At 43.4% G+C, this 27838-nt stretch overlaps 1 protein-coding gene across 4 annotated transcripts in view; it reads left to right on the top strand.

Moving 5' to 3' along the window:
* DENND6B (DENN domain containing 6B) overlaps window positions 1-27838 on the top strand; it is a 108459-nt gene that overhangs the window by 59804 nt on the left and 20817 nt on the right. For 2 of the 4 annotated variants that reach the window (XM_073579261.1, XM_073579258.1), the window contains 11 exons: window positions 4156-4211; window positions 4338-4460; window positions 8189-8284; window positions 8381-8475; window positions 9459-9524; window positions 9891-9955; window positions 11917-12006; window positions 12259-12312; window positions 18644-18753; window positions 21978-22080; window positions 23782-23856. In XM_073579261.1, coding sequence (XP_073435362.1) covers window positions 4156-4211; window positions 4338-4460; window positions 8189-8284; window positions 8381-8475; window positions 9459-9524; window positions 9891-9955; window positions 11917-12006; window positions 12259-12312; window positions 18644-18753; window positions 21978-22080; window positions 23782-23856 — 933 coding nt within the window. Of the gene's footprint in view, window positions 1-4155; window positions 4212-4337; window positions 4461-8188; window positions 8285-8380; window positions 8476-9458; window positions 9525-9890; window positions 9956-11916; window positions 12007-12258; window positions 12313-18643; window positions 18754-21977; window positions 22081-23781; window positions 23857-23965; window positions 24142-24327; window positions 24405-27838 lie in introns of those variants that run through there. The other 2 variants (XM_073579259.1, XM_073579260.1) reach the window with 2 other exon arrangements.

The following is a 27838-nucleotide window of genomic DNA, read 5'->3' as shown; positions in this document are numbered from 1 at the left end:
GAATGGGTATCCATCCAGGCCTCTTGTCCTGCCCCTCCCCCCCCCGTGTGTGTATCTATCCTGGCCCCTTGCCTTACCCCTGGCCCCCATGTATATCCATCCTAGCCCCCTCCCGTACGTGTATCCATCCTGGTCCCCCCCTGTACAATCATCCATTCTGGTGCCCCCTGTATGTGCATCCATCCAGGGCTCCCCCCTACCCTGTATGTGCCTGCATCCAGGCCCCCATCCCCTGTATGTGCATCCATCCAGACCCCCCTTCCCTGTATGTGCATACATCCAGGCCCCCCTCCCCTGTATGTGCATCCTTCCGGGTCCTCCCATCCCCTGTATGTGCATCCTTCCAGGTCCCCCCCTCCCCTGTATGTGCATCCTTCCAGGTCCCCCATCCCCTGTATGTGCATCCTTCCAGGTCCCCCCCCTCCCCTGTATGTGCATCCTTCCAGGTCCCCCATCCCCTGTATGTGCATCCTTCCAGGTCCCCCATCCCCTGTATGTGCATCCTTCCAGGGCCCCCCATCCCCTGTATGTGCATCCTTCCAGGGCCCCCCATCCCCTGTATGTGCATCCTTCCAGGGCCCCTCATCCCCTGTATGTGCATAAATCCAGGGCCCCCCATCCCCTGTATATGCATCCATCCAGCCCCCCCATCCCCTGTATGTGCATCCATCCAGGCCCCCTCCCCCATCCCCTTTATGTGCATAAATCCAGGACCCCCATCCCCTGTATGTGCATCCATCCAGCCCCCCATCCCCTGTATGTGCATCCATCCAGCCCCCCATCCCCTGTATGTGCATAAATCCAGGGCCCCCCACATCCCCTGCATGTGCATCCATCCAGCCCCCCATCCCTTGTATGTGCATAAATCCAGGGCCCCCCCATCCCCTGTATGTGCATCTATCCAGCCCCCCCATCCCCTGTATGTGCATAAATCCAGGGCCTCCCCATCCCCTGTATGTGCATCCATCCAGCCCCCCCCCCGCATCCCCTGTATGTGCATAAATCCAGGGCCCCCCCGTCCCCTGTATGTGCATCCATCCAGCCCCCCATCCCCTGTATGTGCATAAATCCAGGGCCCCCCATCTCCTGTATGTGCATCCATCCAGCCCCCCCATCCCCTGTATGTGCATAAATCCAGGGTCCCCCATCCCCTGTATGTGCATCCATCCAGCCCCCCTCCCATCCCCTGTATGTGCATAAATCCAGGGTCCCCCATCCCCTGTATGTGCCTCCATCCAGCCCCCCATCCCCAGTATGTGCATAAATCCAGGGCCCCCCATCCCCTGTATGTGCATCCATCCAGCCCCCCCCATCCCCTGTATGTGCATAAATCCAGGGTCCCCCATCCCCTGTATGTGCCTCCATCCAGCCCCCCATCCCCAGTATGTGCATAAATCCAGGGCCCCCCATCCCCTGTATGTTCATCCATCCAGCCCCCCCCATCCCCTGTATTTGCATAAATCCAGGGCCCCCCATCCCCTGTATGTGCCTCCATCCAGCCCCCCATCCCAATATGTGCATAAATCCAGGGCCCCCCATCCCCTGTATGTGCATCCATCCAGCCCCGCCCATCCCCTGTATGTGCATAAATCCAGGGCCCCCCATCCCCTGTATGTGCATCCATCCAGCCCCCTCATCCCCTGTATGTGCATAAATCCAGGGCCCCCCATCCCCTGTATGTGCATCCATCCAGCCCCCCTCCCATCCCCTGTATGTGCATAAATCCAGGCCCCCCCCCCGTCCCCTGTATGTGCATCCATCCAGCCCCCCCATCCCCTGTATGTGCATAAATCCAGGGCCCCCCCATCTCCTGTATGTGCATCCATCCAGCCCCCCCATCCCCTGTATGTGCATAAATCCAGGGTCCCCCCATCCCCTATATGTGCCTCCATCCAGCCCCCCCATCCCCTGTATGTTCATCCATCCAGCCCCCCATCCCCTGTATGTGCATAAATCCAGGCCCCCCGTCCCTTGTATGTGCTTCCATCCAGCCCCCCCATCCCCTGTTTGTGCATAAATCCAGGTCCCCCCATCCCCTGTATGTGCATCCATCCAGCCCCCCCATCCCCTGTATGTGCATAAATCCAGGGTCCTCCCATCCCCTGTATGTGCCTCCATCCTGCCCCCCCATCCCAATATGTGGATAAATCCAGGTCCCCCCATCCCCTGTATGTGCATCCATCCAGCCCCCCATCCCCTGTATGTGCATAAATCCAGGGCCCCCCATCCCCTGTATGTGCATCCATCCAGCCCCCTCATCCCCTGTATGTGCATAAATCCAGGGCCCCCCATGCCCTGTATGTGCATCCATCCAGCCCCCTCATCCCCTGTATGTGCATAAATCCAGGGCCCCCCATGCCCTGTATGTGCATCCATCCAGCCCCCCCATCCCCTGTATGTGCATAAATCCAGGCCCCCCCGTCCCTTGTATGTGCATCCATCCAGCCCCCCCATCCCCTGTATGTGCATAAATCCAGGTCCCCCCATCCCCTGTATGTGCATCCATCCAGCCCCCCCATCCCCTGTATGTGCATAAATCCAGGGTCCTCCCATCCCCTGTATGTGCCTCCATCCTGCCCCCCCATCCCAATATGTGGATAAATCCAGGTCCCCCCATCCCCTGTATGTGCATCCATCCAGCCCCCCCATCCCCTGTATGTGCATAAATCCAGGGCCCCCCATCCCCTGTATGTGCATCCATCCAGCCCCCTCATCCCCTGTATGTGCATAAATCCAGGGCCCCCCATCCCATGTATGTGCATCCATCCAGCCCCCTCATCCCCTGTATGTGCATAAATCCAGGGCCCCCCATGCCCTGTATGTGCATCCATCCAGCCCCCCTCCCATCCCCTGTATGTGCATAAATCCAGGCCCCTCCATCCCCTGTATGTGCATGACACTGACGTCATATGCCGGGCGCACACATGCCAGTATCAATTGGGACGCGTGCCGCAGCGGTTCAGGTAATGAACGCTGCGTGCCCGCTCCCCTTTTTTTTTTTTCCTTCTCCTCCTCTGGCTGGCTCCTTCCCACAGCCAAGGGGAGGGCCCACCGGGGGGAATCCCCGGTACCCCGCCAGGCCAGACCGAGCCTGTCCATGTCTTAATTTGTCACATTCTTGTGGCATCCGTGTGCTATCCGTGTGTAATCCATGTGCTGAAACAATTTGTTTCAATGTTAACCCTATGACTTTTAAAACGCACACGGATGGCACACGAACGGCACATGGACGCCATCCGTGTGCGGTACGTGTTTACACGGACCCATTGACTTGTATGGGTCTGTGTGATCCATGCTGTCGCTCAAAAACGGACATGTCAGCGTATTTTGCACACGGACACACGGTCTGTAAAAACACGCTGACATGTACATAGACCCATTCATTTGAATGGGTCTACATGTGTCAGTGTTTCTAGTACGTGAGAAAACTGTCACCACACATACCGGAGATACGGACATGTGAAACCGGCCTGAAGGCAGGCGAATATACTAGGGAAACACAGGAGTTTGAAAGTCACTTACGATATATTCTATTTTTTTTTTTTTTTTTGGCAGTAATGAAAACAAATCTCATAAAGTGATTTGAAAAGTTTCATAACCATCCACAATGGACAAAATTCTAAAAGAAAAAAAAAGTTTTTTGTTACTCTTCAATTAAAAATGGTATTAAGTAAAGTAATTAAAAATTGAGATAATCGGAATGTATATCTACACTCATAGTATTTTTATCCTTTAATTGGTAGCAGGTACCATATCTCTCATAACATTGCTTTTTTATTTAGGCTCTTGGTTACTTTCCCATATTGCACATATTGTCAAAAAACATCCTGTAATCACCTTCACCCATGTTTTCTGCTGCATGTAAGAACGTGGCAAATACTTATTCACATTGGTAGAGTAAAGCAGCCTTTCATACTAGGTGGACTTACACTGAGGTGGTTGGAAAGCTACAGAAGAGACCCTTGTGCCGTCTCATTGACTGTGCACTAAAGCCAGCGGCCATCATTCCTACCTCATGTGTTGGATTTTGGAAGATGCAGTTCTGCCAAACGTTTCCAGTTAGAATATGCCTGAAAACAAAGTAACAGAAAGGTATATAGTGTCTGATTCCGACTGACCTCAGATACATTGATCATATCTCTACATTACACACAGGACCGGCTTGACCCACCATGTCAAATCTCCAGCATCCATGAGTTGGATCTCTTCAGGTGGGATAAGTAATTTATAGATATGCATGAGACATAAGAGTTTTTATATTGATATACTGTGAATTTCTATGTATATACAAGCTGTTTATGTCCAATATTACTCCACTTATTCTCTGTATTACCTAGGTCCCTGCAGTCTGTCCTGATGAACCTCCAGTTGCTGTGGGAGCTGGTTTTGCTAGGAGAACCACTAGTTATTATAGCACCTTCACCTACCATTTCATCTGAAATTGTACTCGCATTGACTGGGTAATGGATAACTTGTTCTTATATCGGTTTCATGGGATGAGATGGAAACTACTAACTAGTAATAGCACCGATGTTACTTCCAGATCAGTGTTTCTCAAACTTCGGTCCTCAGGAACCCCAATAGGTCATGTTTTCAGGATTTCCTTAGTGTTAGGCTTCTTTCACACATCCGTGTCTCCGATACGTGTGGTGAAAGTTTTCACATGTACCGGAGACACGTACACACATAGACCCATTCAAATAAATGGGTTTGTGCACGTCAGTGTGTTTCCATGGACCATGTGTCTGTAGACAAAACACGCTGACGTGTCCAATTTTACCGTCAGCACAGATGCAAAACGTCCCTCACACATGCACACAGAGAACCAACATTGATGTCCTCAGTGTGACACGCATCGGCATCGGGGAAGAAGCACTACAGTACACCCCTGTTCCCCGGCAGCAGGTGCTGAAGACGGCTCTCATCATTCTCCCCTGCTCTGCCAGCGATTGGCGCAAGCAGAGGAGAATGATGAGAGTTATATTAAAGTCCGAACGACAGCAGGTTGTAGCTTTTGGGATTCTTACCCCCATCATCTGACACCTGCTGCCGATAATAACAGTGACAGTAGGTGCGGATGATCAGGGTATTCCACAGCCACCGGCTGCAATCTACAGGGCAAATGGGAAGAGCCGGGCAAAGCACCAAAAAAGGCGCATCTAATAGATGTGCCTTTTCTGGGCAGCTGCGGGCTGCTATTTTTAGGCTGGGTGGGGGCTATATCCATGGCCCCTTACCAGCCTGAGAATAGCAGCCACCAACTGTCTGCTTTAGCAAGGCTGTTTGTCAAAAATGGGGGGGACCCCACACCGTTTAAATTATTTATTTAAATAGTTTAAAAAAAACAGCGTGGGGACCCACGTCAGGTTTTTCATTCATTTATTTTGTTAGATTGCAGCCGGTGGCAGTGGAATACCCTGATCATCCGCACCCACTGTCACTGTTATTAGCTGCAGCAGGTGTCGGATGATGGGGTTAAGAGTCCCAAAAGCCCCCACCTGCTGTCGTTCGGACTTTAATATAACTCTCATCATTCTGCTCTGCTTGCGCCGATCGCAGGTATAGCAGGGGAGAATGATGAGAGCGGTCTTCAGCACCTGCCCCCCGGGAGGACAGAGCTTACTGTAGCGCTTCTTCCCCAGCGGCCGTCCATGTGGTACTGATGCGGCACACGGTTGCCGCACGTATTACAGACACGGACACGGATATCTCCGGTACCGTTTTTTTCGGTACTGGAAATATCAGGACGTGTGAAAGAGGCCTTACACAGTGGAGAGAACCTGTGGCCATTTCTGTCGCCTTGATAATAATTTTATCACCTTTGTAATACTAAGGAAATCATAATCTGTTGGGGGCCTTGAGGACAGGAGTTTTAGAAACGCTATTCTAGATGCACAAGACCCCTTTACAGTTTTCTATTCTAAGGCCGGGGTCACACTGGCGAGGAATACGGCCGAGTGAGAGGCGCTAAAAGCACGCATTAGACACGGACCAATGATTCTCTATGGGGTCCCTCGCACCAGCCGTATATTTCTCATCCGTATTCTACGCTCCGTGCCAATCACAGCATGCTGCGATTGTCAGCGTACTACGGCCGTAGTACGCCAATGCAAGTCTATGGGTGCGCAAAAAATACGGATTACACACGGACCACACATGTGACTTGCGAGAAATACGCACCCGGTGTCTTTTAGCAAAGGCGGCAATTCAGTGCGCTATACAGTAAAATCAAACTGACAGGTTAAATAAAGAAACGAAAGAATAGATATAGACACATAGAATACATATATATATAAATATATATATATATATGCATTCTATGTGTCTATATCTATTCTTTGGTTTGTGTTATAAACCCTGTCATAGGGCTCCATTATATGTCCATTTTGCAAGCCTGCGAGAAAATCTCGCCATACGGATTACATACGGATGCTTACATGCGCAAAATACGCGACCACACCTTGATTACGGATGACATACGGAGCACTGCCTGTAATCTACGGACCGTATTTTGCGCAGGTTAGTGTGACTCCAGCCTAAGAATAAAAGTATATAAAGCCTTGGATAAGTGTAAGATTGTGCAGTGCTAGCAAATATAGTAAAGGCACAATTCCATCTCTTGGTACTCCTGATAATCTGCTAATTAAAGCTCTCCGATGAGCACTGCCCTTCCTTCCCTAGTTATCAGCAGTGTTCAAATGTGTCAGATTTGCTGCAGATTCAAAACCTCTTTCTAATGTGGAAAAATCTGCACCTTAATCTAAGTATGTTAGGGATTGTCAAATTCGCAGCATGCTCTTTGGTTCACTATGGATTTTGCCTTCTGCAAAGTATAGGATGAAATCCACAGCCAATCCATGACCAAAGCAGCATTTAACAAACATTCATTGCAGATCTGTTATGGTCTTGTGGACCTCTAGTATAAGACCACCTAGTATTGCAGCCCAGGCACATACACTTCAATGGGACTGAACTGCTCTGAGCAGTGATAGTACCAGACAAGACCACTACTATAAGGGCTCATACTCACTGGCGATAAAATCGGGCGTTTGCAATACGATTTAAAATCGGATTGCACTCTGACCAATGTTAGTGAATGGGTGACATCTCACTTGCGATTTTTTTTCCCATCCAAAATCGGACTGAGAAAAAAATCGCAGCATGCTGCGATTTTCGCCAATGCAAGTCCAAGTCAACGGGTGCGATTAGAAAAACAGACCATCCATTTTCCATCCATTTTAAACGGATACATTACCAGTCTGTGGCATAGAGCACTGTAAATGGTCCTGTACGTAGTTGCTGCGAAAAAAAAACGGATTGCAAACGGATAGAAAACGGATGGAAAGATTCAAAATCGCGTAGAAATCGCATGACACTCCACCCTTTTTTACTGTCCAGAAATCGGACCGTTTTTTAATCGCCAGTGAGTAAGGTTTAAGTTCACACTAGGTGTGTTTTCAGCATTTTTTTTCTAGAGCAAAAACCTGATCTCTTGGCAGGAAAAAAAGCTGCCAAAAAAAGCATGTTTTTCTTGTTTTTTTTATTCCTTTTTGGCATGCTAGATTTGTCTCTTGTGCATGCTGATAAAGTTTAGTGTTGGAACAAATAAGTCCTATTCCATAGAATCAGGTTTGGCACATACAAAATACTGATGACAAAAACACCAATGTGTGCATGAGATTTCTGGAATCTCATAGACTTTGCTGGTACTGTGAAACGCAGCTGAAAATTTGCTTTAAAAAACCGTGTTAAAAAGCTGCAAAAACGACATGTGTGAACTTAGTGTAGTTACTAGACTAATGCCAAGTTCAGCTTGTCCTATAAGTAGCAAAGGGGAAATGGTGCGGTGTAATCAGCTAATTAGCAGACGTACCTCCGGAACGTGTCATAACAACCAACGTCTTTTATCGTAACCCTCCAGGGGCAGACGCGCCATTGGTGCAACCTGTACACCTACCTGCACAGGGGCCTAAAAGGTAAAGGGCCCTCTTCCACCCCCAAAAGCTGCGAGCAGTTTCTGGCACAGATGCACAAAAGGGGCCTTATGATGAAGCATTGGACTGCACAGGACCCGGACATTGTTCTTTCTCAGTTCGCCCCTACTGAATACTCGATTAGGACAGGAGCACAATGCTCAGACAGTTAAATGCTTTTCTCTTCCCTTGCTTTATTTGGTTTGTATTTTCAGATGCATTTCTCCTTTAAAGTTTTGCTCTGATTTCCGCCCATATTTCACTGTTCACGACAACGAATTCAAAGAATACACCACAAGAACACAAGCCCCGTAAGTGAAGAGAAATTCTACTTTCTTCATTCTTGTGATTCTGAAAAACAATTCTAAATGATTAATGCGGCTTTGTCGTTCTTTTGCTCTCTGCAGCCCTAGCTTGTTACTTGGAGTAACCAATCCATTCTTCATCAAGACGTTGCAGCACTGGCCCCACATCCTTCGTGTTGGAGAACCTCGAGTGTCTGGTAAGAAACCAGCAGCGAGGATGGCGCTTGTATGGCATGTTAGAGAGCGTCCTGAGAGTTACACGATCGCCTACATAAGACTGTAGGATGTGGGCCTATTCCATAGGGCAGGTGCTGTCCCAGTGCGATCTAACAAAACATTGGATCAAACTCGGTCCAGTGTTAATCTAGGGGGACCGTGTCTGATCTCTGCCTTGGACAGAGAGGAGAAAATTGCTGAATGCCCGAGTTTGATCCAATATTCATATCTTAGGCTAGTTTCACACTAGCGTTTTTAAGCGCATCGACGGCCTGCGCACGGCCACCGCTAAGCCCCGCCCCCTGCCGCGCCTCCGCCGGTAGCTCCGCCTACCGGCGCATGACGCTGCATGCGCCCTGCATCCCCTATCTTTATCACTGGGGGCGCAGGCCGTGCGCAGTATGCGTTTGGCGGCGCATGCGTCCTTTTGACGGTGCGCCAGCGCAACCAAACTGCAGCAGGTTGCGTTTGGCGCAGGTCGGCGCACCGTCAAAAGGACGCATGCGCCGCCAAACGCATACTGCGCACTGCCTGCGCCCCCAGTGATAAAGATAGGGGACGCAGGGCGCATGCAGCGTCATGCGCCGGTAGGCGGAGCTACCGGCGGAGGCGCGGCAGGGGGCGGGGCTTAGCGGCGGCCGTGCGCAGGCCGTCGCTGCGCTCAAAAACGCTAGTGAGAAACTAGCCTTACTTGGCCATGCAGGTAAATGAGTGCGTTGGAAACATCGAACTGCACTTGGATGACATCTGCGTGCAATCCGATTTCTGTGGCCTCACAGAATGGAGAAGATGGAGACATTTTTTTCTCCATCTTCTCCTTATCTGAATGATTTGGAGCACACTGTGGTCACACTCTGATGAAACAATGCAAGGTTTCACCTTCTAATGATGATGCATGATAGGTGAGGTTTCTGGTACAAACTTGTAAATGGGGCTCAGGAGTTTAAATTGCTTTCCCCTGCAGGTGATTTACCGAAACAAGTGAAGTTAAAGAAAGTAACAAAGTTGAAGACACTGGATACGAAATTGGGTAAAATTGACTATTTCAGTTTTGTATTCACCCTTATACCTTCACCCAGTATAATAAGGAGATCTGATTATAGCATGTCATGAACCAAACTGCAGCCTGTATATAATATGTAAGTATAAAACGTGCTGTTGGCTTGGGTAGACGTGCACCTAACCATGCTTGAGTAAGACTTACTTATTTTGTGATAAAAGCGTATAATTAGTGTATAAGAAAAGTACGTACTTATGTAATATATGTATCGGACAAACGGCAATAATGTAACAGAACACGTGGACAACAGAGATTGTTACCTATATTACACCCAGAAGTGAACCGCAGTAAACTATATGGTTTTTTACAGAACTGGATTTTTTGTTCTCTCTATAGGGATGTACACGTCCTATAAGCCATTCCTCCACAAGGACAAGGCTCTTATTAAACAGTTATTAAAGGTAACTACAGCAGTATACAGTAATGTGTGACGGAGTAAGCTGATGGTTTTGTAATTGGAACTTCATTTTCTTATGTGAGGTCTTTGGCGGTTCTCAACTAACACACCACTGTCTACACTTACTGATATTTCCATTTTCTTAACTTTTTAAGGGGATGTGCACACATTGCAATTTATTTATTTATTATTTAAAAAATTGTACTCACTATTGTCGCAAAACTTGAAGGATTTCCTAGTTCTATCATAGTTCATGGGAATAATGAAGTCTCATTCACAAGTGGTTTACTTTTTTTTATATAAGTCTGTAGCCTGTCAATTCTTTCAGCATTTCTGCTGCAGATTTCACCCATACTAATGAGTAGGGAAAACGCCGCAGCAAAACCGCACACATTTACACAGTTTTTTTCCTGCCAGCACATCAGGATTTGCAGCAGATCCTGAATGTGGGCATGAGCCCTTACTTGTAGTTATCTCTGATGTTTTGAGCACCAATTTCAAAAGAAGAGTGCACTCGATTCATGAATTTTGCACAAAGCCCAAAAATGTTTGCTTTTACTTCCTACAGCTGTTTTTGCGACTCTTTAGCACCAAAAGTCTTAACTTTTTTCAAAATCTTGCAAAAAAAAAAAAAGCAAAATAACTGGCGTGCTTAAAATTGCTCCAGGGAGAGAGGGGGACTGGAGTGAGATTGCACCAAATTTTGCAAGCCACATTTTATGAATCTGTCTAAAACATCTGGAAAAGCCACATTGACGTAAAAATCAGAAAACTAAGTAAATCACAAACAACTGTAAAAAAGGCGCAAATTGATTGAGGGATTTGTAACAAATCACAAAGTCACTCACTAACTGAGAGGTTTTCACACCAAAAAAAACTGGTAGAAATGGAATGACAAATCGAGACCTATGTCTTTGGAATTTGGCGAAGAAACCAGAGTACCCAGAGATAACACGCTTACCAGTAAATACATACAATTCTTTATTTGGAAAGTCATAGCTGGGGATCTGAAGGACATTTACGTTAGTAGGATTTGTGAATTCTTTCTGCAATACCCCAAGTGGGATCCTGAGACTGTACATTTTAGTGTACAATCTGTTTCCCAAGAACTCAATATTTCTTCCCAATAAAACTAGATCTGTTGCAGGTTGGCAGCGTTTCTGAAAAGGTGGATTTTTGACTGGAACTGTCTGATGTGTTGGGTTAGCGAGTTCTAGAGTATGGGGGAGACTTGAGCATGGGAGATTTCAGAGATTGTTGTAGGTGAAGCAGACAAGAGGAGAGAAAAGTTGTTTTTTGAGGCTCAGGGATCATGTGGGGATTAGAATCATAGAATGTTAGAGTTGAAAGGGGCCTCAAGGGTCATTGTGTCCAACCCCCTGCTCCATGCAAGATTCATTAAACCTGACTGGTTTTGGGACATTAGGGCAGAGATGTATAAAGGAACACGTTATGTGCTGTTATATGTTATTCCTAGTATTTGTGCTGGATTCTCTGGGCAAGTGAAAGCAACTCAAGATGTTAGGTGGCCACTGAAAACTAAGGCCAAGATTCATCACTACCAAAGTTTTTCAAGCTGGTCTCAATGAGGGGGGGGGATGTTGGAGTCAGATGACTCTGATTAAGAGGTGCAAGGCGCGTCTGAAAAGTGGAATGCATCTCCATGAGGTCCTCTCCACAAATCTTACTACAGTTGGAGACTATAGCAAGATTTAAGGAACGTCCCTACTCGTTAATTTGACTAGCGTGGGTTTCCTTACCCCCATCCCCCCCCAACTCTGCTCATTTTGTCAGAGCTCAGTGAAAATGGCTTAAGAACACCAAAAGTTGCAAAATTTGGTGACATTTCAAAGCTTTTTACAACAGAATCCTGGTATAAAAGCATTGCTGAAATTTGCTCTACATGTAGGTTCCTGGTTAAAAAGTATATATCGATACTAAAACCATTGATCTTAACTTTTTCAGGGTCTACAGAAGAAACTCCCTTCTTCTGCACTCAGCCTATTGCTACGAAAACACATGTTTGATTTAACCCAGAGCTTTATTCTTCCCTTGGTAAGAAACATCATCTTATTCTATGCCCAGAAATGGGGAATGAGGCAGCATGTCTGGTGAAATTAACCTTTTAATTTTTGGGATGACTTCATAAAAGCTTCATTAGACATGCTGCCTCATTCCCCATATTTGTTGACTGCTGGATAAAGACCACAGGCTCCTGTGCTCCTCTGTTAAATTGCCAGTGCTGCATCTATTCTAGTTTTTCTATTTTGTTGTGGGTTTTTCATTGAAGCTTGTAATCTGTTTCAGGAGCGTTATATGGGGAGCCTGATGCCACATCACAGTGCCATTACTCCTTGGAAGGTAAGTCACTAAGGTTAGTTTCACACTAGCGTTCGGCAGGGCTTCGGATGGCATCTTCCTCCGTTAAACCCTGCCCACTGCCGCACCTCTTCCTTCAGCTCCTCCTACGTCTGCATGCGTCCTGCGTAACCTATCTTTAACATTGTGTACGCAGGCCATGCAGCCCGCAGCCACCCAGAAAAGCCGCATCTATTAGATGCGCCAATTCTGGCGCTTTGTCCAGCTTTCCCCACTTGCCCTGTAGCGGTGGCAAGTGTGGTTTATATTTGTGGGGTTGATGTCACCTTTGTATTGTCCGGTGACATCAGTCTCACAGATTATTAATAGACACCTATCCATTATTAATCCTATAGTTGTATGGTAAATAAACACACAGCCAGAATAAAGTCTTTTATTTTAAATAAAAACAAAACACACTTTTCCTTTTTTTATTTAAAAATAACAAACACAGTTAGGCTATGTGCACACAGTTAAATTCACCAATTGTGCCCAATCAACATTCCCAAACTGGGAAATGTACCACATATCAACAATAAATACCTTTTGTGGTACCCTAAATCCTTTATAACAAAGTGGGTCCCACACAATGATACATAAGAATGTTTATTTATTGTGTAATAAAATATTTAATCATGAAAAGATTATTTTACATTTATGAAAAGATTAAAACAGAAGGTGCTGGACCAATGTGAGAGACCAAAATCCTTTAGAAGCACCAAAACCTATTTCCCATGTGATTATGGCTGTATAACATTATGGGGGAAAAGAGACTCACTCCTAATTATGTACATGAGCTAACTGTCCTCAGACATGACTCGCTATATTAGAGCAAAAAGCTCTTCAATATTCCCCAGAAAAATTCACAACCTTGGCTCTACAAAAGCCTAACCATGCGAAAAAACACACACATGTGAGGATTTACAAACATACCAAGTACAAATGGCGCGTGAGGGACTTCCAAAGAAGCGCCATTTGTACTTGGTGTCTTTTCATAAATGTAAAATCATCTTTTCATGATTGTTTATTTATTGTGTAATAAAATATTTATTCTTATGTATCATTGTGTGGGACCCACTTTGTTATAAAGGATTTAGGGTACCACAAAAGGTATTTATGTGCACACAGTGCGGATCCTCCTGCGGATTTTTCCGCGCTGATTTTACTAAATCCGCAGGTCAAATGACCTGCATTTTTCCTGCAGATTTATTCCTTTTTTTGCAGTTTTAGGCTGTGTGCCCACGATGCGATTTTTAAGCGTTTTTGCCATGATTTTTGGCGCGAAAACGCTTAAAAATCGTGTACAGAACGCCCCCCATGCATTCCTGTGGCATTCCGCACATGCTGTGCTAATGCTGCGCTTTTTTTCCGCAGCGGAATCGCATCGCGGAAAAAATCGCAGCATGCTCATTCTTTTGTGCGGAATCACAAAGAATTGCCGCTATTCCGCACCCATAGGAATGCATGGGAACCGCTTACTTCCCGCATGTGGCTATGCCCACCATGTGCGAAGTTAAGCGTCTCATGTGCGGTTGGTACCCACGGTGTGGAGGAGAGGAGACTGTCCTCCAGGTCCTGGGTACCATACCCCTGTAAAAAAAAGAATAAAAAATAAAAAATCGGGGTATATTTACCTTCCGACGTCCCGCGCTGCATTCCCGGCCTAAGCGTTCCCAGTAATGCCTTGCGGCAAGGCCCTGTAATGACGTAGTCTCGCGTGACTCTAGCGGTCTCGCGAGATCGCTATAGCAACGCGAGACTACGTCATCACAGGTCTTGCAAGGCATTACTGGGAACGTTGAGGCCCGGGATGGCAGCGCGGGACGTCGGAAGGTAAATATACCCCGATTTTTTTATTTTTTAATTATTTTTTACATCCTATCTTTTACTATTGATGCTGCATAGGCAGCCTCAATAGTAAAAACCTGGTCACACTTGTCAAACACTATGTTTGACGAGTGTCACCAACCTGTCAGTCACTTTCCAAGCGATGCTTCAAATCGCTTGGAAAGTGCTTGAATATCGCACGTGAAAATCGCGGCAAAATCGCGATCATAATCGCGGTAAAATCGCACAGAAAAAAACGCGATTTCTGGGAAGGAGTCCGGTTTTCAGTGTCCGGATTTAAACGCTACGTGGGCACATAGCCTAACAGCGGTTTTTGTGCGGTTTTCCACCTGCGGATTTGTAGAATGGAGCAGGTGGAAAACTGCAGCAAAACCGCACAAAAGAAGTGACATGCTGCTTTTTTTTCTGCGAAAAAACCGCAGCATGTGCACAGCGTTTTTTTTTTTTTTTCATAGGCTTTAATGGTACTGTACATCACCTACAGTTCTGCTGCAGATCCGCAGCGGCAAATCCGCTGCGGATCCGCAGCAGAATCCGCACAGTGTGCACAGGGCCTTTTAATCACCTAACTCCGCTTAATCCCTTGTCTCCTATAATAAAACAAAAGTAAAAAACGCAACAATATCCCTCACCTGTCCATTGTTCTGTCCCACGCCGTAATACATGTGTGGGGAAAAGCCCTCAGAAAACTACCAAAAATGCTAAAACTAAGACGTTTTATGCTTTATAAACTGACTTTTTTTCCGCCTGAAAAAAGACGCTGTGTGCGCATATTTTGAGATAACAGCATTATTTAAGTGGCTAAACAGCAGCTATTGGAGCTAGCTCAGATTGCTCCTGTTTGAGGTAGTGGTTGGTTGCATGACACAGCCAACCCTTACTGTCTGTAGCGTGCTCTGCTCCTCAGCCCTTTCCATGATGGATATTCACATCATGGGCGAGTAGATGTTACGACTGTCTACTCTAAGATTAGACATTATTAGTAAATCTGTGTTCATTTTAAATAATATGAAGCAATGATGCCATATGGATAAATTCATATTTGATGCCGAGTAGTTTGTTGCTTTATTAAATGTGATTACTATATTTCACACACGGTCTACATGATAATACTGCATATGACTTTGGCCTCTTTCACAAATTAGTTTTTTTGCCATCAGTCCCAATCCGTTGAATTTTGAAAAAAAAGGATCCAGCGACTGATGCAGCTGGATCCGTTTTTTTCTCATTGACTTGTATTAGCGACGGATGGCCGCATGTTTTATCCGTCGTCCGACGGATCCGTCGGAAATTCTTTGTCCGTCGGCCGGAGATGACACACAAAGGAACATTTTTTATCTCCGTCGAAAAGTCGGACAGAGACGCCATCCATCGTCTACTAGAATGGACGCCTAGGGACGTCGGATCCATCGTAGTCCGTCACATGATGGAATCCAGCGACAGATTCGGTTTTTTTAACTGAGCATGCTCAGTTTACCTCTGATCACTGGTGTCAGCTGATGGGACAACTGATCCCAACATCCGATACCTACTAAAACGAATTGAAAGCAGTGAAAGCAGGAGCGGCGGATGGAAGTATTCATCTGCCACTCCTGCGCTGAATATGAATAAATAATTTTTTTTAAAAAGTCATGGATCTCCCCCTAGTTTTGATAACCAGCCAGACGAAACTCACAGCTGGGGGCTGCAACCTTCAGCCTTCAGTTTCAGCAAGGCTAGTTATCAAGAATAGAGGGGTTCCCACGCTTTTTTTAAAATTATTTAAATAATTAAAAAAAAATGGCGTGGGATCCCCCCCGATTTTTGACAACCAGCCTTGCTAAAGCAGACAGCTGGGGACTGATAATCTCAGGCTGGTAAGGGGCCATTGATCTTGGCCCTCCACAGCCTAAAAATAACAGCCCGCAGCTGCTTTACCCGGATCTTCCCACTTGCCCTGTAGCGGTGGCAAGTAGGGTAATAAGGGGTTAATGTCACTTTGCTATTGAAAGGTGACATTAAGCCGGGTTAATAATGGGAGAGGTGTCAGTTTCAGAAACCCAAGCTAATTAGTTCATCCCCTTGTGATGGATTGCAGCGGGGGACCTGACTGAACTGCGGAGAGGTATGTATATAGATGGATATATCTATATCTATGTATTCTATCTATCCCATATCTATCTATAGATCTATCTATCTGTAGATCTATATATCTCATATCTATCTATAGATCTATCTATCCCATGTCTATCTATCTATAGTTCTGTCTGTCTATCTGTCTGTGTGTATTTAAAAAAAACAGACAAAACGGATGAAAAAAACGGATCCACCGCATCAGTTTTTCACAATCTGCGACCGATCCGACGGATTGCAATTGACGCCAAAAAAGTGATGTGTGAAAGAGGCCTTACTGTCATCAGAAACCTCAGTCATTGAATCTCAGCATAAAAAATGTGAAAATAGAAACAAAACTTTTTCTTGTTTAATGGACACTAAGATTGTGTCCGTAAACATCAATGACAATTAACTGTGATAAATGATAACGGGATGAACAAACCATATCACTTCAAATCATTTCTTTTACTAACTAATAAAATAATTGCTGCTGTCTAATCATGTTTTTGCAAGTACACGCAGTTGTGCTCAAAAGTTTACATGCACCAGCAGAATTTTTGCTTTCTTGGCCTTTTTTTCAGAGAATATGAATGATGACACCAAAACTTTTTCTCCACTCATGGTTAGTGGTTGGGTGAAGCCATTTATTGTAAAACTACTGTGTTTTCGCTTTTTAAATCCTAATGATAGCTCAAGCATCCAAATGACCCTGATCAATAGTTGACATACCCTGGTGATTTTGGCCTGATAGTATGCACAGAAATTCAATGGCTACTAAAGGTAACATCCTCACCTGTGACCTGTTTGCTTGTTGTAATCAGTGTGTGTGCATAAAAGCTGAGTGAGTTTCTGGGATCCAGAAAGGCTCTTGCATCTTTCATCCAGCCACTGAGGTTTCTGGATTGTGAGTCATGGGGAAAGCAAAAGAATTGTCAACGGATCTACCGGTAAAGGTAGTTGAACTGTATAAAACAGGAAAGGGATACAAAAAGATATCAAAAGGAATTGATAATGCCAGTCAGCAGCATTCAAACTGTGGTTAACAAATGGAAAATCAGGGGCTCTGTAAAAACAAAACCACAATCAGATAAACCAACAAAAATTTCATCCACAACTATTCGGGATGCAAAGAAAAACCTAGAAATAGCATCAGCTGAAATACTGGACTAGCGGTGTGGCGGTTTCAAGATACAAAATAAGGAGGCACTTGAATGGGCTGCATGGTCGAGTCGCCAGAAGAAAGCCATTACTGCACAAATGAAACAAAGTATCTTGCCTACAATATGCAATACAGCACAGAGACAAGCCTCAAAACTTCTGGAACAAGGTAATTTGGAGTAATGAGACCAAAATTGAACATTTTGGCTATAACCATAAACGTTACATTTTGAGCAAGGTCAACAAGACCTATGATGAAAGGTGGATCGCTGATGTTTTACGGATCTGTGAGTTACAAAGGCAGAGGAAACTTGGTCAGAGTTAAAGGAAAGAAGAATACAGCATGTTATCAGCAAATACTGGAGGGAAATTTGCAATCATCAACCCGGAAGTTGTACATGGGACGTACTTGGACGTTCCAACATGACAACGATCCAAACACAAGGCCAATTCAACCTGTCATTGGCTACAGCAGAACAAAGTGAAGGTTCCGGAGTGGCTATCTCAGTCTCCTGACCTCAATATCATTGAGCCACTCTGGGGAGATCTCAAGCGCGCAGTTTATGCTAGACAACCCAGGAATTTACAGGAACTGGAGGCTTTTTGCAAAGAAGAGTGGGCATCTTTACCATCTGAGAAAATAAAGAACCTCATCCACAACTACCACAAAAGACTTCAAGCTGTCATTGATGTTAGAGGGGGCAATACATGGCATTAAGAAATGGGGTATGCAAACTTTTGATCAGGGTCATTTGGTTGTTTTAATTTGTCATTTTGATGTAAAAAGAGAAAACGCAGTAGTTTGACAATAAATGGCTTCACCCAACCACTAATCATGAGTGGAGAAAAAGTTTTGGCGTTATCATTCATATTCTCTGAAAAAAGGCCAGGAAAGAAAAAATTTTACCGGAGTATGTAAACCTTTGAGCACAACTGTATATTTAAAAGGCAACTATTCTTTTATCAATTAAATCTACTGTTACAGTATTATGAAATTCTGCGGAAAAATTATTTTACCCTAAGCAGCGAACACAATGCCAGTACTGAATAAGTAATATTACATGTCAGCCCGCCTTCTCCGGTTATTCTGTATAAGCTAGTTTGTACTATAGTCTCTTACTTAAGTGATCCTTAGAGAAATTCAGTGCTGATGTATGTTTATGTACAGTATTGATATTACTATTGTCAGAAGAACCTATGCCTTACATTTGATAATGTGTCTCCGTATGCACAGAATCCCCCACAGGTACGGCCATTTCAGCAGGAAGAGCTAATGAAGATGTTAGAGCATACAGGTCCACAGTATAGCTCCGCAATAAAGGGGGACTGGATTGGACTGTACAGGTGAGCTATGTAGAAACCAAATGGAAACCAAATAAATGTAAAGTTCTGGGTTCTTCCCCAAAAATCAAGTTACATCATATCGAAAGGGAGTCTGACCACTGAGACTCTAAGTGATCGGGGTTCTGGAACCCAAAGAAAGGGGCTATGCAACCCCATCTTTGCTGATTCTGCAGCATTTTCTGGGTGTGTAATTTCTTCTGACATTTTGCCTTTCCTAAAGGGCATAAAAATGTAAGGAAAACCACGTTACATTTGCACTAAAGTAAGAAATCCACCTTAACGCTTATAAAAAGCACTATGAAAAACTGCTAGTTTATTATTGCTTTTTTTTTTATCAAGTATTGAGTGTTTTGAAATAAAGAAATTATCTCCATAGGGAACATCTTTCTGTACTGCAGAAAAGTACATCTATTGCTATAAACATAGCCTTTATTCTGCGTAGACGTGATTTACAGCAGTAAATAAATGGTCACATCTTCAAAGGCTCTGTTCACATTTCATCAGTTATTTCTGTTCTAGCATTTTTTGGGGATTCTAAGAATGGATATAATCTCAAATGAAATACTATAAGGGTTCTCAAGTCAAATCATATATATATATATATATATATATATATATATATATATATATATATATATATATATATTCCTTAAAAATGATACTTTATTGTTTAAAAACCACAAATGTGGTATACACCAGAAAAAAAGTGACTAGAAATGAAGAAAACGAAATAAGTGTTCAAACAAAGCCCATACTGAGGTGACACCTTGGAATCCCTCATATGAGACTGAGCTGTATCCTGCCTGTCCGCGGAGGTTGGCACCCTAGGGGGGAACGTTATGGCGCCCCCCGCTCAACGATGGCTGTCCCTAGGGGCCCTAGTAAACCCTACCGCCACTAGTGGTCCCTTCTACCCGATACAAATAAGGGAACCCCTACTTCTAGACAGAGACCAAACTGCTCTATAGAGGACCCTGTGCCCCAGAGAAGAGGTTAAAAATAAATAGAACACATATGGCATTCGGTGGTCAAATTTGAGCAAAGACACAGTTATGAAAAGTGCCTCAATCTTATGTGTAGGATATATTAGTATATGAAAAGGGCACTGACTCTAATAAGTCATAACCCACAAGACAGCCAAAGGCTGTATCCCATTGCTGTGAATATACAAAAAACGCAGAACTGCCACAGCGATACTTGTCTGCATTTTCTGCCACCTGCCAATAAACAGTTAAAGCCTCAGCTAGATAAAACACATATGGCATTAGGTGGTCAAATTTGAACAGCAGACATCATCATGGGAAACAGTAATTGTGAATAGTGCCTCAATCTCATGTAAAAGATATATTGATATATGAAAAAGGCACTGACTCTAATAAGTCATAACCCACAAAACGGCCAGAAGCTGTATCCCATTGCTATATATATATACAAGAAACGCAGAACTGCCACAGCGATACTCATCTGCATTTTCTGCCACCTGCCAACAACCAGTTAACGCCTCATATTTACGGCTGAGAACATAGCTATGAGGAAGACTGAAGGATCTTCGTTAAGCAGAAAGACGGCACACAATTCGGTATCCCCGCTCGGTGCCCCGCGCGCGTGTTCGTGACGACGTCAGACCGGAGGCGTTAACTTAAATATGAGGCGTTAACTGGTTGTTGGCAGGTGGCAGAAAATGCAGATGAGTATCGCTGTGGCAGTTCTGCGTTTCTTGTATATATATATAGCAATGGGATACAGCTTCTGGCCGTTTTGTGGGTTATGACTTATTAGAGTCAGTGCCTTTTTCATATATCAATATATCTTTTACATGAGATTGAGGCACTATTCACAATTGCTGTTTCCCATGATGATGTCTGCTGTTCAAATTTGACCACCTAATGCCATATGTGTTTTATCTAGCTGAGGCTTTAACTGTTTATTGGCAGGTGGCAGAAAATGCAGATAAGTATCGCTGTGGCAGTTCTGCGTTTTTTGTATATTCACAGCAATGGGATACAGCCTTTGGCTGTCTTGTGGGTTATGACTTATTAGAGTCAGTGCCCTTTTCATATACTAATATATCCTACACATAAGATTGAGGCACTTTTCATAACTGTGTCTTTGCTCAAATTTGACCACCGAATGCCATATGTGTTCTATTTATTTTTAACCTCTTCTCTGGGGCACAGGGTCCTCTATAGAGCAGTTTGGTCTCTGTCTAGAAGTAGGGGTTCCCTTATTTGTATCGGGTAGAAGGGACCACTAGTGGCGGTAGGGTTTACTAGGGCCCCTAGGGACAGCCATCGTTGAGCGGGGGCGCCATAACGTTCCCCCCTAGGGTGCCAACCTCCGCGGACAGGCAGGATACAGCTCAGTCTCATATGAGGGATTCCAAGGTGTCACCTCAGTATGGGCTTTGTTTGAACACTTATTTCGTTTTCTTCATTTCTAGTCACTTTTTTTCTGGTGTATACCACATTTGTGGTTTTTAAACAATAAAGTATCATTTTTAAGGAAAATATATATATATATATATATATATATATATATATATATATGATTTGATTCTAAGAATGGACATAACATGTTCCAGTACAGGATCTATTCATAGGAACGAGAACAGAAGTACCATAAAATGTCTTCCATTTGCCTAATTTCCAGGTGCTATCCATTATTTTATGTTATTTTTTGCTGGATATAAATATGTAGTCTGCACAACTTTTTTGTCTGGACAAAAAATAAAAAACAGCGATTGGTTCGTTTTTTTCCAAACATTTAAGTCTTTGGGAAATGGATGATAACCGATGGTCATCTGTTATACCATCCATTAACGGACCTGTTTTTAGCACTGCGCATGTCCAGAGGACTAGAGGTGTACAAGAAACACCCTCGTAAAATGGATCCATGCAAAATAGAAAAAATGCTGCCAAGCAAAAACCAATGTCTGTTTTTAAACGGATGGGTTTTAATTTTTTAAGACAAATTTGTTTATTAATTTCCATTTTGCAACCATTTTTGCTCCATTTGTAATGAATTCATTTTTTAAATACTGGATCCATTAAAGGGGTGATAACTGGCCGTGTGTACAGAGCTTGATATATAAGATGATATATATGTTGTGTGTCTGTCCGAACTGGATAGTAAAGTCTAGCCACCATTTGCCTAATGCTGCAGGCTTAGGCGGGGGGTATATCCTATATTATGCTTGATTCTCTCTGCTCTCATGATCATTCTAGACGGTTCTTGAAGTCTCCTCATTTTGATGGCTGGTATCGGCATAAACAGAAAGAGATGAGAGAGAGACTTGAAACAGCACATCTCAAAGTCATCTGTGAAGCAGTGAGTGTTTCTAAAAATGTAAAAATATGCATGTTTCGGTTCTGAGGATCCCACTAATGTACATTAAATGCAGTTCAGACCAGATATCAGTCAAATATAAATGATTTGACAAGGAGACTACTACCCACAACAATACATTTACAGGCCGGTTTCCAAGATTCAATGGAACATCCATTTTATTATCAGATAGAAAGCCAGAGTAGGTGGACTTCAAGTGCGCTGCTGATTCAGGAACGAGTCCTAGAATAAATTAAGTAGAAGCGGTTTATTTGTCAGCATGTTTCAGAGTCAAATAAATGCAAATAAATTAATTAGAAGTGGTTTATTTGTCAACGCGTTTCACAATCAAATCCGACCCCTTCCTCAGGACAACCACATGTAAAAGACTATTACATGTGGTTGTCTTGAGGAAGGAGTCAGATCTAACTCTGAAACGTGTTGACAAATAAACCACTTCTAATTAATTTATTCTATGATTCGTTCCTGAATCAGCAGCACACTTGAAGTCCACCTACTGTAGCTTTCTATTACATTCCAGTCTGTGGACGGTGCAGCGGCTGACAACTAGGCTATGATAGTGGTTGGGTCACCCACAACTCCTATAGGTGAAAAGCTTTCAATTAAATCTCTAACCTCAATACCCAGATGAGACCCTATTGTGCTTTTTTATCTTTTTACAGTTTTATTATCAGCTGAGATATTCACGTAACCCTGAGCCGTGGGTCATATCGGTAATCAGTGGCCAATGACCACAGCCCTGCAAACCTCCTGTTGCCGTTATCCCTGGCGCCTCTTATGATTAGTAGGCCTCACATGACATCACCATTGTTCATGACACATACATAGCATCACACTGGAACTACTAATCAGAGAAGGTGCGGAGGATGGTAATAAATAAGCGGAAGTCCACAGGGCTCTGGTCAGTGGCCAATGTGACCCCTGGACCAAGTGAACAAGAAACAGAAGTTGAATGTATTTGGCATTCTATTTTCTAGTATGTGGATGATGGGTGTTCCTGGTCTGTGGATGGTAGATGTACGAAGTGCCTTTGCAGCCTCCGGCCGGCAGCACTAGCACACACTCGCCACAATAGGTGCATCCAAGTCTGCCAAAACAGAGTGACATCTATATCTATAGATTTTGGATTACGAACTATTCCCCAGTGAGTGACATCACTCTGTTTCAGCAGACTTGGATGCACCTATTGTGGCGAGTGTGTGCTAGTCCTGCCGGCCAGAGGCTGCACAGGCACTTCGTACATCTACCATCCACAGACAAGGAATACCATCATCCAGATGCTAGGAAATTGATGGGCGAATACAATTAACTTCTATTTCTCTGTTCACTGGAAACTGGATTACTGACATATCTGAGTACTTCTACAAGCTGAACATCAATCAGATTTAGGTAGGAAATTTATCTGCATACCCACCTACATTATACATGTAGAATTCATTCCAGAAGTACTTTGCCATTTGATTTTAGGTGCAGATTAGCGGGGTTTGCCTTTTCAAATTTCATTTTTTAAATTCTATAATATCCAGAATTTACACCTTTACCTTATGTTAAAAGACTTTATAAGGGGGTCACTTGTGGTAAACAATAAGAAGCAGATATGTAATAAAACTGCTGAAGTTATAAACATAATAAATGTATGTTCGGTGTAGATGACTTGTGATACTTACTCTGCATTTATCACAGAATATAACAGCATGGATTAAGAACAAATCGGAGGTGGAGATTGTGGATCTGGTACTGAAACTGAGAGACAAACTGGTATTGTATCTAAAAATTCCATAACATCTCAATTTATACATTCTTATCAATTGCACATCTTAGTATATTACCATCCCTGAAATCCTAAATCCTTTATTCATTCAAACAGAAGTGAATTCAACAGTAATGGGAATAGAAAGGAACAACGTGCACTTCATCTTCTTACAGGACTCGCTTCTGGCTTTCTCATAATTGCATAAACTTCTTAGAGCCTTGTTTGTCTGGGACAATTCTTGGTCTTTAAAGTAGCTTTTTGCCTTTAACTCTGTGTATACATATTAAAATGCAGAGGTCTAAAAAAGAATAGCCTTCTTCAAACTCCAACCAAAAATTTTGGAGCACATCGAAAATATGCTTAAAGATTCATAATAGAATAAAAATGAGCAACAGCCATCACAATAATAATGTACTTTTTTCTGTACATACTGTAGAATAGTAATTTATGTGTTCTTTTGTTTTCATTACTTATAGTGCTTGAATTCTTTTGTGTTATCTGTTGCTATGACATACCTATTACAGTAAGGATATCTATACTCAGAAATATACTGGTAGGTACACAAAGAGTAACTAAACTTTTCATCTAGTTTTATAAGATGTAGTCCCTTAACCCCTTAATGACAAGCCAAATTTTTTAATCCTGACCACTGTCACTTTATGAGGTCATAACTCTGCAACGCTTCAACGGATCCCGCTGATTCTGAGATTGTTTTCGACTTATTGTACTTCACGATAGTGGTAACATTTTTTCGATATGACTTGTGTTTGTGAAAATATCGGAAATGTGGTGAAAAATTGGAAAATTTTGCAAATTTAAGACTTTTAATTCTTATGCCCTTAAATCAGAGAGTAACTGTATGTCACCCAAAATACTTAGTAAATAACATTTCCCACATGTCTACTTTACATCAGTACAATTTTGGAAACATAATTTTTTTTTGTTAGGAAGTTAAAAGGGTTAAAAGTTGACCAGCGATTTCTAATTTTTTCAAAAAAAATTTACAAAACCATTTTTTAGGGACCACCTCACATTTAAAGTGACTTTGGGGGTGCCTATATGACAGAAAATACCCAAAAGTGACACCATTCTGAAAACTGAACCCGCCAAGGTACTTCACAGGTACTTAAAAAAAAAAATTAACTTTAGCTCTACATTTGTTTTTGTCACAAGAGAAGCAGGAGAAAATGGACTCTAATATTTGTTGTGCAATATTTCCTGAGTATGCTGATATCCCACATGTGGGGGAAATCCACTATTTGGGCGTACAGGATTACTGAGAAGTGAAGGAGCACTGTTTGACTTTTTGAACGCAAAAACGTCTGAAATCGAGAGCGGACGTCATGTCGCATTTGGACAGCCCCTGATATGTCTAAACAATGGAAACCCCTGCACAAGTGACCCCATTTTGCAAACTAGACCCCCTTAGGGAACTTATTTAGTTGTGTTATGAGCATCTTGAACCCACAAGTAATTCACAGAAGTTTATAATGCAAGGCTGTGAAAATTTAAAAAAAAATAAATCATATTTTACCCACAAAAATGTTCTTTTAACCCCAATCTTTTTATTTTCACTAGGGTAACCGGAGTAAGTGTGCCAAAAAATTTGTTGTGCAATTTCTCCTGAGTACGCCGATACCCCATATGTGTAGGAAAACCACTGTTTGGGTGCACGGTAGGGCTTGGAAAGGAAGGAGTGACGTACTGGAACACAGAGTTTGATGTAATCGTCTGTGGGCGTCATATTGTGTTTGGAGAGCCCCTGATATGCCTAAACACTGAACCCCCCCCCCTCCCACAAGTGACACCATTTTGGAAACTGCACCCCTCAAGGATTTTATCTAGGGGTACAGTGAACATTTTGAACCCCCAGGTACTACACAGAATTTGATTACCATAGGAAGTTATATTGAAAATTTTCATTTTTTTTCCAACGAAAATGTTGTTTTAGCCCTAAGTTTGAAATTTTCACAATAATAGGAGAAAACAGACTCCATAATTTGTTGTGCAATTTGTCCAGAACGCGAATATGTGGTCAAAACCTTGTGCTTGGACAAATGGCAGAACTTGGAAAGGAAAGAGCGCCACTTGCCTGGGATAGATTGTGAATGCTATGTTGCATTGGAGGAGCTCCTGACATGTGAAAACAACAGAAACCCCCAAATTACCCTATTTTGAAAACTAGGCCGCTCAAAGAATTCATCTAGGGGTGTAGTGAGTATTTTGAACCCATAAGTGCCACACAGAATTTTTAGAACATTTAGATACGGAAATATGAGATTTTAGTGGTAAAAATGCAATTTTTATATTTGATGCAAATGTCAGGTACACAAAGCTTAATGGGTGAAACCAGGCCCCACAATTTCTTGGCTAATTTCTCCTGAACGCTTTGCTGCCCCATATGTTGTCAGAAATTACTATTAGGCCACACGTCAGAGCTGAGAAGGAAGGAGCGCTATTTGGCTTTTGGAGCACAGATTTTGCTAGAATAGTTTGCGGGTAACATTTGCGGAGCGCCGAAGGTGCCAGAACAGCAGAAAAAACCCTAAAGTGAATCCATTGTAGAAATTACACCTCTCTACTAATTAATCTATGGCTGCAATGACCATTTTGTAACATCCACCCCATGCTTTATTCTGGATAATTGCTAATTTGCCAGTTTAGTGCCCAATGGCCGTTTCGTGCTATTGTGCTTCTGACCCATAGAAGCGCAATAGTGCGAAACAGCCATCGTCACTCGCAGTCTCCTGCTCCCATTCTCCCCGCCAGCATGTTTTAATTGCCATCAATAAAGTGAGACCAGTGAGTGCCACCTCTTTTTCTTCTGTGCAAGATTGAATAATATTATGATATCGCTTCCAGAATAAGGCAGGGAAAAGACAATCGTGTTCTACACTGAACACTTTTGTGGGGGTTTCCGTGTAAATCCCACAAAAATGCGAGGGAACCACCCACCATGAGGCAGATGGAGACACTTCGTACTCCGTTTTGCGCATTCTCCGGTGGTCTCCATCTTTTTAGGTGTGCATAGATCTGTAGTTACCCACTCGTGTGTGCTAAAAAGACGCCTAAAATGATGGGACAATGCTGGAACACAGACCAGTCCAAAGTGACTCCATCTGCCTCATAAGTGGTTTTGTCTGAATCGCAGTTCTGGGGAATTTACACGGAAGCCCCAACGTAAACGATAAGCGGAAAGCACAGGATAAATGTGAACCCAGTCTAATTCCAATTTTTGGGAGGTAGAATGAAGAAATAGACAGCAGTCTAAGAATAGTTCTTATTTTTATTTTTGTGCTGTTGACCTTGAGGTATAATTGATAAAGCGGATTTATTCTTCGAGTAGGTGCGATTACAATGATAACAGATATATATATATATATATTATAGTTCTTTTAGATTTTGCAGCTATATATATATGTCATTATCCATGCTGGATCAGGACTGATAAAAAGCACAGGTAGCCTTTTTTTTTTTTTCTTAAGCTGTGCTTAAGTTTGGTTTTTGCCCCCGGTGGCCATTAGGATTATTGCACTGTGGTGTCTTTTGTTCTAAATTTGCCCCCGGTGGTGGTGAGTGTCATTGCACTCTGGTTTCTTTAGTTGGTACACATGATTATAACGCAGGTGTGATTGCTCTGGCTCTGCTATAAAAGAGTCACAGTTGTTGCAATCAGTGTTGGTGATAGTGTTCATTTCAACCATCCTTGGTGGAGGAAGGAGCTGGAGAGCGTTCCTTGCAGCACTGTCTTAGCCCTGGTGTGGAAGGAGTCAGAGGGAATTTCCTTGTAGCTCTGATAGAGCTTGGTGGCAGCTATTCAGGAGGAGAGCTGCATTCTGGTGGTGGACTCTGTTGCCAGGAGCAAGTGCAACAGAGTAAAGCAAAGTGGTGTTTCCCTGTTTGTGTTTTTCCTTAGTGTGTATTAGTACAGCGGTGGGGCCAGTGCCTGTGCCACCCAGCTCTCTAGCAAGGGATAGGTGTAGGGTG

Source organism: Dendrobates tinctorius, unplaced genomic scaffold (assembly GCF_039654945.1).
Source record: "Dendrobates tinctorius isolate UK_male_01 unplaced genomic scaffold, ASM3965494v1 ptg000062l, whole genome shotgun sequence".
NCBI classification, from domain to species: domain Eukaryota; kingdom Metazoa; phylum Chordata; class Amphibia; order Anura; family Dendrobatidae; genus Dendrobates; species Dendrobates tinctorius.
Note: the sequence above shows the minus strand (reverse complement) of the source record. Positions and strands in the feature narration are given on the sequence as shown.